Source organism: Alligator mississippiensis, chromosome 4 (assembly GCF_030867095.1).
Source record: "Alligator mississippiensis isolate rAllMis1 chromosome 4, rAllMis1, whole genome shotgun sequence".
Classification (NCBI taxonomy): domain Eukaryota; kingdom Metazoa; phylum Chordata; order Crocodylia; family Alligatoridae; genus Alligator; species Alligator mississippiensis.
The window spans coordinates 114,893,455-114,905,530 of record NC_081827.1 but is presented as its reverse complement, the minus strand read 5'-3'; the positions used below and the strand labels follow the sequence as shown (position 1 = coordinate 114,905,530).

Below are 12,076 nucleotides of genomic sequence, written 5' to 3'. Positions count from 1 at the left end.
TAAGCTGTAAACCTCACCCTCTCTATGAAGATAAATCTACTGGTTTCAACAAGAGAGTATAATATAAGACAGAACACCCCTATAAAAACTGTAATAGGCTCCAGTGTTCAACGAATGTCAATTTTTTTCTCTCCCACAGAAAGCAAGGAAAAATGTAGTTATTTGTCCAACTTAAGGAAAAAATTCTGTTAATTTACTGTCTGTGAAATGCTTTGACTGAAAAATCATTTCCAAAATACAAATGCAATACGTTGTACCGTTATTGGCCCTGTACCTTGTTAGTAAGTAAGGTGAAAACGAAGCTGGATTGTCCTGTTCTGAGAACATCGGCATGGACCCTCCCATTATCCAGAGACGGAAATACAAAACAAGAAGCACCTACAGAGAAGAACAAAATCTACTGAATAGTTTGCTTTTAATTTTAATAATATCATGCTGCATTTGAAAATCCAGAATCTTTAAGTGAAGGTGTTGGGAATTTGTACAGAATATCAAGCTGCTAAAAAAGACCCTCTCCCAGCATGTACTTAATGAGTTCCATTACTTTGAGAATATTGCAGCTTTAGGTCCATTTCTTCAGTTTGAGCCTCATTTCACACAGATATACTGATACATAACACATACACATAGGCTAGGTACAGCCATTCAGAAAGCCCAAGGTGGAATCAATCTAAGTTATGCAGCTTTCTATAAACGTCATGGTTTAGATAGGTAGCAAACAGAATACGCATTAGCCATAGGGGGGTGGGGGGGAGGTGAGGGGGAAACAAATCTTAGACTGGGTTCCACCATTTTTAAACCAGTCTGTGTGCGCCAAACTTCTGTTCTGTTACAGGTGTAGACTGGTTTCTGATCACTTATACAGGTCAAAGTGTAATGTCTGTATCTGGCCATAAATACTGGTATGATACATGCATAGGCAAGCATCTTACAGCTAGTTATTCACATGCTGTTTGTGCAAATTTAGGACTACTGCTAATTTGATTTACAGCTTGTTTCAAGGACAACACTCATACAGGATACCTGACCCAGAGGTGTTGACAAGGTCATTATGCTCTACAATACACAAACCAGGCCATGCTACCTGATCTTCTGGATACAGTGCACTGATCAACTGTTCTCTGAACTGGAGTTTTGTTACACTTCTTATTTTGCCCATGAACTTACAAATTACAATTGAAAAGTCAATACTTGCCAGCTACCCTGGTATACTGTACATTTTCCCTATGTTTAGAATAGGAAAGAGGTGAAATACTTGCAAAGACATTGCTATTACAACATTTGCAAACTGAAAAAGGACTTGAGGAGGGAAAACATCATTTTTGTCTGTTACTATCTGAAATTTCCCCTGTCTTTCAAATGCAACTGTGAATCAAGACATGCAATTTTGATTCTTTTTTTAGGGATACTACTGCTTGGAATAATACTTGTTATAATTTACACCTAAAAACAACTTTTGAAAAAAAAGGGGGGTGGGGTGGAGAATACTTACATAGCTTATAACCAAAGCAGCTCTCTTTAAAAATGGCCGTGCAGTATACAAGAAATTCTGGTTGTGATTTGCAGTCAGGTAGCTGAAATGTAAGAGGACAAACATTTACTTAAGTAGTTACTGGAAGGTTGCTTCATTTTTGCACTAAAAGGAAAAAAAAAAGACTTGTTGGTCCATTGCTGTAACAGCCTTACTGAAATGAATGTATTTAATATTAAAACAAGTGCAACAGTACATTGCTATCATCTGTCATCTTCAAAGCATTTTCCAATTAGAATGCCATTTTTGTTTAAATTGGAAAAAAAGAAATCAAATAAAAAATCCCTTCAAACAAATGCAGTTTTTTTCTCCAACTAGCTCTTTTTATAACTATCAACTCCTCAACCCTCACAAAACCCCTAAACAGCTTAGTTGCTATGCCTTCTCCCTTGAAAGGAAACCAAGAAAAAGACTGAATGGTTTGCCCAAAGCAGAGAAATTGTACTAAACTACAATTCAAATGTAATGTTCCTTGTTTCTGTCTTTTTGCTTAAAACACTAGACAGGGAAACATGATGTAACAAAGCTGAGCATCTTTAAAGCATCTCTTTTCTGTAGATTTTACATGCTCCCCTTCCATTAAAAGGCATTTGGTTGTTATGATAATTATTGCAGGAGGCCCTACTAATTGGCATATGTCAGCCATTCCATTGTAATGTTTTAACCTGTCCACTCCTAATCAGTGGAAGTGAAGCTAAACCACAGTAATTTACCCCTGAATTAAACATACTCAGCAGAGAGTTTTTAATATCTAACAGAAAAAGGTATCCAAACACACTGGACTCCTTAATTGCAAGGACTGAAAAACACGTTTCTCTTTTGTCTAAAATGGTCCATTCAAGTCTCCCTGGTCCCTAAGGAAGTAAAATTAAAGGCAGCATATATTGGCTCAAACTTGATGTATCAGAATTATTCTAATATAGCAAAGAAGAGTTTTCTGAGTTCTAATAATTATTTCAAAACAAGGTGGATAAAAAATTTTTAAAATAGATTTATTTAAATTGAGGGGTTTTGGTTTTATTTAAATCATAATTAATTTTTCCATCTTAAAAATAAACCATCTTAAAATGAAATCTGAATTTAATACAGCATAGGCTCAGGCATAAACTTAGTATAATCTATTAAAATAATTTAAATAAAATAATATATTGAGTCAATGAGCCTCTTCTAAAAACTCTAAAGTTAAAGGTTGATTTTCTCTATATAAGAATGAAGAGGGGAAAAAAATCTAACTTTTAAGGTTAAGCTTTAAAAATATGGCATGATATTTCATGTATTAGGGGCTTGACCATGCAAGGGATGCAGGGTCTATAACACTGGATGCAAGGATCGGCAAAGTCATCCCTGGTGTTGAAACCTAGCCTCTGACTTCAGCAGACACCATCATGTGTACTCCTTAATCAGGCGTATCCACTAGCCCATCTGGATGGTATCAAATTCCTGTTTTCTTCTCTTTACCTGAGCTCTGATTAACTCAACTCTCAAAATTATAAATATTTATGATTCTGCATCCATAATGAAGGCTTACTCTCCAGTTCATGGAAAAACAACCATCTGCTCAGTAACTACCAACCCCCTGCTTCTGAATGGTTCTGGGTATTTCAGTTAAATGGGCTTCTTTGAGTTCCCTTGCATATATAGAGAGGTAAACATTTAACTTTTCAAGGCTAGAGACAGAAGTTACACACGAACAGGTTTAAGTGATCAGAAACTGGTTTAAACCTGTAACAGAACAGAAGTTCAGTGCACATAAACCAGTTTCAAAATGGCTGAAACTGGTTTAAGATAAACCTGGTTGAATGTAGTATCAGACCTAACTGATTTAGGTCAAACTGGTTTATGAAACTTCTGTCCCAGACCCCTTCCTGGTTCCAGTTAAATCAGAGTCCCCCAGCAACCCAGCATGCTTTGCAGCCCTGGACTGGACTGGGCTGTGCTGTCTGCTCCAGCAGAGCACGGCTGGCCCCACCCCTCTGCTCCGTAACCTGAGCGGTGACAGCTGGCTGACAAGGGGGTGGGAAACCTGGCTGGCACAGCCCTGTCTGCCTGGCAGGGGCAGAGCAACCCCTGCCAGACTTTTCCTCATTGGAGTAGAGATGGCGGGGCAGAGGGAGAGGAGGTGTGGAGGGGGGTGCGCCAGCAGACTCAGGGGGAGGGAGGGAAATTAAACCCCCTGCCTCCCCTCTCCTACCCACATGGGACCCCAGTGCACATCTGCCCTGCCTGAGGTCCCTGCAGGCCAGGGTGGGGGTTTAAATCCCTCCCCAGTCATACTCAGTGGGCCTGCCAGGGCCTGGCCATGCACCCCTACCCTTACACAAACTCAGCTTCCCTCCAGCCTTGCAGCTACTGCCAAAGGGAAGGCTCGCTCTAGCACCCTCTGGTCTCTAGCCTGAGCTCCTGCAGGCACGTGGTTGCATTTCCAGAGTCAAAAAATGAATGTCTATTCACTTGCAAATCAGTTCAACCTACACAGGTTAGACTAGCAGCCTCAGGTTTTATGAATGTCTATACTTAGCCCAAGTGTTCCACCACATCTCTAAACTAATATACTGCAGTACACAAGGTCAGAGGTTACAATAGCAACAGAAAGGACCAACACCATGCTCAAGACAGCATAGGAAAAGGAACAACATTCTGCGGAGCATAGACTAGGCTTGATTTCAGCACCTTGGAACCAGAGGAAAAAATGCTATGGCTGCAGGTTACAAGAAAAAGACCCTATCTGGAAATATTTTCAAGAAATTCTGTGTCATTGGGAAAAAGAGGAACACATGCCAAATGTAAACCATGCAACAGAGCTGCAAGCCCTGGTAGTCCAAATGAAGCAACGTTATGTAAAATGCTCCTCAGAAGGCAATGAACTTGAAGATGGTGATGAGGATAAGTCTGAGACATTGGGATCAAATGATTGGTACACTTACTATTTTTGAACCATTCTTATGGATTGCCTACCATAGATTGCAATGCTAGTAAATGATACATTTATGAAAATAATGAAAGTTATTTTTGGTGCATTACTTATGAATTTCAAAATGTGTGTGTACAAAATCTAATGGATGTGGTAGTTTGTGGGAGTGTTTGTCAATTATATATTTTTACATTACCTGTGCACTTCTGAAATGACTTTTATTCCTCAGTGTAAGTAAATATATGAGCCTTAAGTAAAGAGATCCTGTGAGAAATGAAAGTTTAATCTGAATCTATGTATTTTAAAATAAAAATGTAAATTTTTCAAGCTGTTTTATATTGATAAGAAAAGGGTTTAAATAGAAGATAACTTTTATGATTTATTGAATATTTTCCCTACAGAACTAAGTTTGGAAAAAATGTCATCTAAACACTGGTTTAAAAACATCTGCTATTAGAAGGATCTTTCATTTACAATCTCTGTCTCTTTTTTAATACACTGAATAACACTCAGTGATTCTTTAACCATTTTGTTTCAGGATCCACCTTAGACGTAAGGAAGTACGAACATCCATCATCTAACGTCCGCAACTCCAGAATCATCTACTGGTACCACCAGTAGTACTGCAACTAAACATACTTCCGATGGTAAATTACCTGTATCCAAAAAGACACTTTTCTCATTATCATGTAAAACTATAGATTAGTTCATAATCAGGACCAGCAAAGTCCAGCAGGACAACATAGATGAAAAGATGGCTCAGTTTGCTTATGCAACAAATTCTCCCTTTCAGTTTGTTCAGAACAAAGATTTCACTGACATGGTTCAATCATTATTACCAGGTTACACTTCACCCAACAGAACAGATATTGCTTGAAGGCTTCTGGATATACCTTTCTTTAAAAAACAACAAAAAATATAGACAATGGGAAACTTGATAAAAATCAATTATTTAAATCAGGCTTGTAGCTTGCTGATCTATATGGATTTCTGACTGTCACTATGACAGTAACTACACACAAATGCATGGCCCTACAGCTAACATTGTTGATACTGAAATACTACTAGTGAGAAAGAAAAATAAGGAAGTAAATACAGCAGAGGTGACCATGAAGTTTGCCAAACCTGGAGGCCAGAGAAAATTGGTAACACTTCTTGGCTAGGCACAGAAATTCAAAAAGCTCGAGGTGGAATTGATCTAAGTTGCGCAGTTTTCTATAAGCAGCATAGTTTAGATCAATAAAGAACAGAACACACATTCACCCTTTGGTTGGGGGCGACAGCAAATCTTAGACTGGGTTCTGCCATTTTTTAAGCAGTCTATGTGCACTGAACTTCTGTTCTGATACAAGCATAGACCAGTTTTGTGTGCCAAACTTCTGTTATGTTACAGATATAAACTGGTTTCTAATCATTTATACCGATAAAAATGTAATGTCTGTACCCAGTCTTTCTGTTCCTAACTTCATGCTTTGAAGAAAGTATTGCAAATGATAAGTAAAAATTAATAACAAAGAACACAAACATGTGTAGGTTCCTCTCTTGCTATTTGTAAATCAGCAAAATCTACTTGTACTGAGATACACAATATATACCATCTGCCATCTAGGAAGACTACAAAACAGGTAGTGATACCTAAATATAACTTAACACTCAACATGCTGGAAGAGTCACCTTTTCTGAGTATCTAATATAGTTAGTGTACTGAATCTTTATTTTTCTTCAAGTCCCACAATGCACAAAAACCTCTAATTACTTTTATCCTTTGAGTCACACCACAAAATGAGGTCACAACATGTAAGAAAAAAATTTACTTTCTGGCTCTTTGTTTAAAATTTCTGCAGCAGAAAGTTAGTGATCCTTGTCACCTCTGAAATAACAAGAAAAGATCACACTATTGAAAAAAGCAGTAGCAGCAGAGCCTACATGAAAGGCTCTGCTGCTTAACTACAGCAGAAACCATGAAGATGCATCCTAGAAAATATACTCCCTTTAGACAATTTCTTATAAGTGCCATGCCTTAAACATAATAAGTAAGCTATATAAAGTATAGAATGCCAAGTAACCTTAGGCTCTTGATGTTGACTTATTTACAAATGTTGACATAAGTGAAAAATCTACTTAAATGTCAGACCTGTCTTCAAGGAGCAATTGCAGCAAGGTGCAAATTTCCCTGGACTCCTAATGATTTTAATCAGGCTGCAACTTCCCAGTGCAAGGAAGCTCAAAGCTCACCATCCATGAAAGATTAGACTGGCATGAAAGGTTTCAGTGGGGGTGTCTACACGAGATGCTTAACTTCGCATTAGCATACTTTACTGTAAAGTAAGCATGCGTGTCTACATGTGCACATGCTTACTTCGCAGTAAACCTCCCTAATGCCGAGTAAATTTGCTACCTGAAAATGCAAGTAGCAAATTTACTCAGCATTAGTAATGGCACCAGAGCACTCATGTAGACACCTGACTGGAGCAAAATCTGTTCCTGATCAGCCATCCACCAGGGGGCAAGAGATAGCACCCTGCACCTGGGAGCTGCCTGCTGCCAGGGCAGGATCTGCCACAGAAGCCTGGGTAGGGACTATGTTCCCCTACCCTGGCATCAGGGAGCTTGAAGTCCCCTGCTCCTAGATTGTGATCAGGGAGCAGGGGCTGAGAGATCCTTATCTCCTAGTCCCTACTCCACCATCATGAGCCAGGAGTGGAGGACCAGGACACCCTTATCAACCAGCCCGAGCTCTGCGGTCACAGGACTGCTGCTTACAGACCCTTATCTCCCAGTCTGAGGTTTGCAGTCATGGAACTCAGGCTGAGAGACCCTTATCTCCCAACCTGAGCTCTGCAGTTACAGGGCTGCTGCGGGGAGACCCTCATCTCCCAGCCCAAGCTCCATGTTCACCGGGCTTGGGCTGGGAGACCCTTATCTCGCTGCTAGCTGCCCCACTGATGGATTGGGCCAGGGTCTGGGACCTGCTCCTCTCCTGCAGCTCTTTCCAAGTCCCATGCTGCTGATCAGGGAGCCCAGCAGCAGGCAGCCCCTGGGGCCAGGAGAGAGCTGTCTTCTGCCCCAATGCTCCCTGCCAGCCCCTGAGCAAGGGAGCTTCCCCTGGTGGCAGCAGAGGCCCATTGCAGGGTTGCAGGGAGCTGGGTGCAAATCTGCTACCTAATCCCCATATGTGTAGACACCTGGAACATGTGTAAACATACCCAGTATGGCTGTAAATCAAAAAGCTGCCTGGGACTTTGAAGGGACTTGGATCAGGGTCTGGTACTCTCCTGCCTATTGGACTATTTCATGAAATCTGAACTTTTTAGGTACTTTTATTCAATCAGCAAAAATGAAAGATTTCATTGTGTTTATATTATTAAAAGCAGAGTGGATAACATCACCAGTTATTCAAAGTTGCTCAATACTTTCCAGTAGATGAATCCATTTTCACTTGCTTTGCCGTATCCGAGAACAAACTTAAGAGAAAGCTACTTCACTTTGCCTGTGTTAAACACTGCAGAAAACTTTCCTTTTTCCTGCACCCCTATGCTTTGAAATATGTGGGTTGAAATATGTGGGTTGGTCTGTATGTCTGGGAAGTGCCTTCTCCTGAACATGTGAAAACCCACCAAAACTCATGTGGCTAGGTGGCATGGGGAAAGAGGCAGATCACACACTTTCAGCAGAGACTTCTTAGCATGTAGCCAATGAAGTCTTCACATCTGGACTGGACATGCTCCAGTCTGGAATGAATTTTTCATCTTTTATGAAACTTTTAAAAAGTCAAATTAAGTGAAGAAAGCACAGCTTCATTTTAGATGGCTAGGCCCCTGTGGCAGAATCTTTTGGTGGGGATTTTTTCAGTACATAGTACAAAAGCATGGGCAGATCCAGGAGGGAGTGGGGAAGTATAAGTGGACCACCCCTTCAGCTATGGGGTGCATATGTAGTGAACCCTCTGGCTAGAGTTGTCATGCTGGTGTGGCTCCAGCCAGGAGTCACACTGACGTGTGGGTGTGCCTGGAGAACACATCAGGCATGGGCCATTTAGCTAAAGGGAAGTGCAAGTGAACCCTCCGAAAACCACTGAATCCACCCTCCTACAAAAGGATCAAGTTCTTTAGGCACAACAAAACAGCAATAATCACGAACATCCACATATTCCCTCTCAGCAATGGTCTGAAAGTGAATATTCAGAAGTGGAAGCACAACATGAAATGACTAGCAAGGCCACAGTCATCTGTGACCACCACGGAGCTGGGTTTCCCATTTCCCATGGGAAAAAAACAGAGAAAACTATGGATTTCCCCCTTTACCAGAGAAAAATGCAGATTTCTCATTGTAACAAGGGGCCCAGGCAGAACCCCTGTTACTGAGGGAAATCCTAGGCATAGGTGAATAGGGGAGCAGGGACCCAGCAAGGGGGAGATTGACACACCAGGAGAAGATGACGGTGATAATAGCCAGTGCCATATGTAACAGGTAGGGCTAGGGATCAAACAGTTGCCCTCAGGGCACTGGAGAGGAGAGCAGCTACCGCGGATCTGGTAAAGCACAGAGGATTCTACAAATGACAACGCGCGAGGAAGACCCCAGACTGGTGAGACGAGGGGATACTTACTGAAGGGATGGGGGTTGGTGGCCAGCCGGCAGGATTCTGGGGAGGTGGGGAACACAATCCCCCGGAGGACAATCCCCAGGGATGCTCGGCATGGGACCAAAGCAGCGTGGAGACAGCCACAGTTGGGGAAGGAGCGGCGAAGGGGCTCCCCTCTGAAAGCAGGGGCCAGAAAGCCAACTGGCAAGATCTCAGAGGGGACTGAGGGGCACAACCCCAGAAAATAGGTCCCAGGGACAACCAGCTCACGGCTGGAGCAGCAGAGAAGCTGCAATCAACTAAGTGGCTATCCAACCGCTCCCGTGTTAATAAGGCAATTAGTGTGGGCTTCCACATTGTAACCAGTTCAATAAAATAGGCACTTGGTGGAAACAACCACCTGGGTGGTCTGGTGCTTCCCACCGCTCTCCTCAGGGATTAACATCATATCTTTTTCCATCTCCTTAGTTGTGGCAGGCGAGTCCTGAGGTAAAGAGGGGTGGATAGCTGATGCCCGCTTACACTCATTTTACCAGAGAAACCCTCAGATTTTGCAGTTTTGCAAAGAGCTTTTTGCAGGCTGGAAGAGTTCCAGCCTGCAAGGGGCTGGGAGGGAGCAGTAGGAGGGCAGACAGGCAGGGGACACCATATGCATATATATGCACAAAGCCACCAGGCAGCCTGGAGAGCAGCTCCCACAAGTAAGTGGGGTGGGAGGAGATTGAGGCCTCCATAGGGAGGGAGAGAGGGAGTTGGGCAGGGCTGGGAATGCTGCCCAGCCGGGCAGTGCATGGGGCTTGGGGCCGCAATGCATGGTCGCAGGGCCCCAGTGGCGAGTGGGATGGAGCCACAGGTGGCTCATACAAGGGGCAGGTGTGGTGAGACTGGCTCCCTGCCACTCTGAGCACTTCCAGGTGGGTAAGGGGACCTGTACCCCCCAGATCTGTGTGTGGGGTGGGAGCAGGGCGAGCTACCCACTGTGGGCTCGGGCTCCCACCCTGCTGTCCTCCCCCAGGGCTTCCGCAGCCCAGCAGGTGCGAGCTGGTGCTGCAGGGAACAGCAAGGCCACACAGGGATCTCATTGCTGCTGTAAGCTCTGTACTGCCCTGGTGACATGTCCCCTACCCGTGCAACAGCAGTGAGGGGCACAACCCCATGCCACCACCCCCAGTGCTGCCACACACATAGGGAACACCTCACTAGGGCAGTGTGGAGCTTGCAGCAGTACGGAGATTCCTGAATGGCCCCATTGTTCCCTGCAGCACCGGCTTGCACCTGCTGAGCTGTGGAGGCCCCGGGGGAGGACAATAGGAGCCCAAGCCCAAAGTGGGCAGCCTATGCCCACCCTGCACACAGATCTGTGGAGTGTGAGTTCCCTCTGCCCCCCTAGGAGTGCATGCAGTGGTGGGGAGCTGCCCCCCCCACAACACCTGATCCCACAGTGGGCAGGCAGCAAGGTCAGGCTCCATGCTCTGTTCTGCTGCAGTAGCTGCCAAGACAACAGGGGGCTGTGGACCTGGATCCCTGGCCCTGTAGCCCTGGCAGCTGTTGGTCCCTCCAGCAGGGCTGAGAGGGCAAAGGGCTATGGGTAGGGAGTGAGGGGCACCAGCAGGGCTGGGGGTCTGTGAAGGAAGTGAGAGGCATAAGCAGGGCCAAGGGGAGGGGGGGGGGGGGAAGTGAGGGGCCTTTCATTTTAATAATGGATTTTGAGGTTTTTATCAGAGAATTTGTGATTTTTTTTTTTGATCAGGGAAAACCAGGATCCCTGGTGACTACTGGGGTCCACTTTTGGTGACCTGTGCTCCAAGCATACAGCATAAAATGGGATCTTCATAGCACAGAACATTACTCCTTTTATATTTAAAAGAAGTAAGTTAGTCCATACTACTTTGGTATATTCCAGGTGTTTTTAAGATGAGCAGAAGAAAATGGATATAAATGCAAACTGCCCAATCTGCTCTGTACTGGAAGGCCCAAATCCTCCTATTTAGTATTAGTGTTTTAAGTCTTTTCTTTCTTCTCTTTTCAAATCATCCCACATACTCTTGAAGCTTATTGACTTGGACATTTTGGCCTGTATTGTGTATAATTAAAATGCACTCAAATGCCACACCCTCATCCTGTCTAATGTAATAACACACGTTACTATCCAGCACTTGAAGCAACATACTGATTCACCACAAAACTGGAGCAAATGATGAGTGCACCACGAAGTCATGAGGACTGCAGACCACAAAGACCCACTACAGAACAGGCCTTAAGACAGTACTTTACCAAACCCGGTCTGAAAAAAATCACACAGCATTTAGACGTATAGATTCATAGACTGTAAGGCCGGAAGGGACCTTGGAAGATCATTGGGTCCAGGCACCTGCACCAAGCAGGAAAGATAACTGGGGGTCAGGTGACCCCAGCAAGATAACTGGCTAGTCTCCTCTTGTCTCCTCTAGTCGCCTCTTGAAGATTTCTTCGGTAGGTGATAGCAACACCTGGTGGGGAGCTTATTCCACAGTCTGGACACCATGACTGTGAAGAAATTTTTCCTAATGTTGAGCTTGAATCGGTCTTCCAGAAGTTTATGGCCATTACTGCTAGTTTTCCCCTTGGGTGCCCTGGTGAACAGTTGGTCACCGAGTCCATGATGTACTCCCCTAGTGTAGTGGTAACCTGCTACCAGGTCCCCTCTCAGCCTTCTTTTCTTCAGGCTGAAAAGTCCCAGATCCCTCAGCCTTTCCTCATAGGGCTTGCCATGTAAGACTCTGATCATATGGGTGGTTCTTCTTTGGACTCTTCTCAAACAGAGGTGCACTGATACATTGTCTATATGTAGAAAATAGTCTATATCAGATATCGGCACACTGGGGTCGATAACTTGGCCGATAAATGCCTGTGCTGCATGTAGCCACAGCACAGCACAGAGCAGAGCTGGCAGAATGGAGAGCTGCCTCTAGCTGGTAAATCAGAAGGAGGGTGGGGAGGAAAGGGGTGTGGGGGAGGGAGGGGGCAGGGGCAGTCCAGCCGGGGGGGCGAGGCATGGGACAGAGGCGTG

General features: G+C 44.1%; 1 protein-coding gene across 5 annotated transcripts in view; it reads right to left on the bottom strand.

Annotated features, from left to right (window-relative positions):
• Positions 1-12,076, bottom strand: part of TMTC1 (transmembrane O-mannosyltransferase targeting cadherins 1) — a 261,037-nt gene that overhangs the window by 157,028 nt on the left and 91,933 nt on the right. For all 5 annotated transcript variants that reach the window (XM_059726488.1, XM_014609054.3, XM_059726487.1 and 2 more), the window contains 2 exons: positions 1,493-1,574; positions 275-378 (listed from right to left, as the gene is read on the bottom strand). In XM_059726488.1, the coding sequence (XP_059582471.1) occupies positions 275-378; positions 1,493-1,574 (186 nt within the window). The remainder of the gene's footprint in view (positions 1-274; positions 379-1,492; positions 1,575-12,076) is intronic.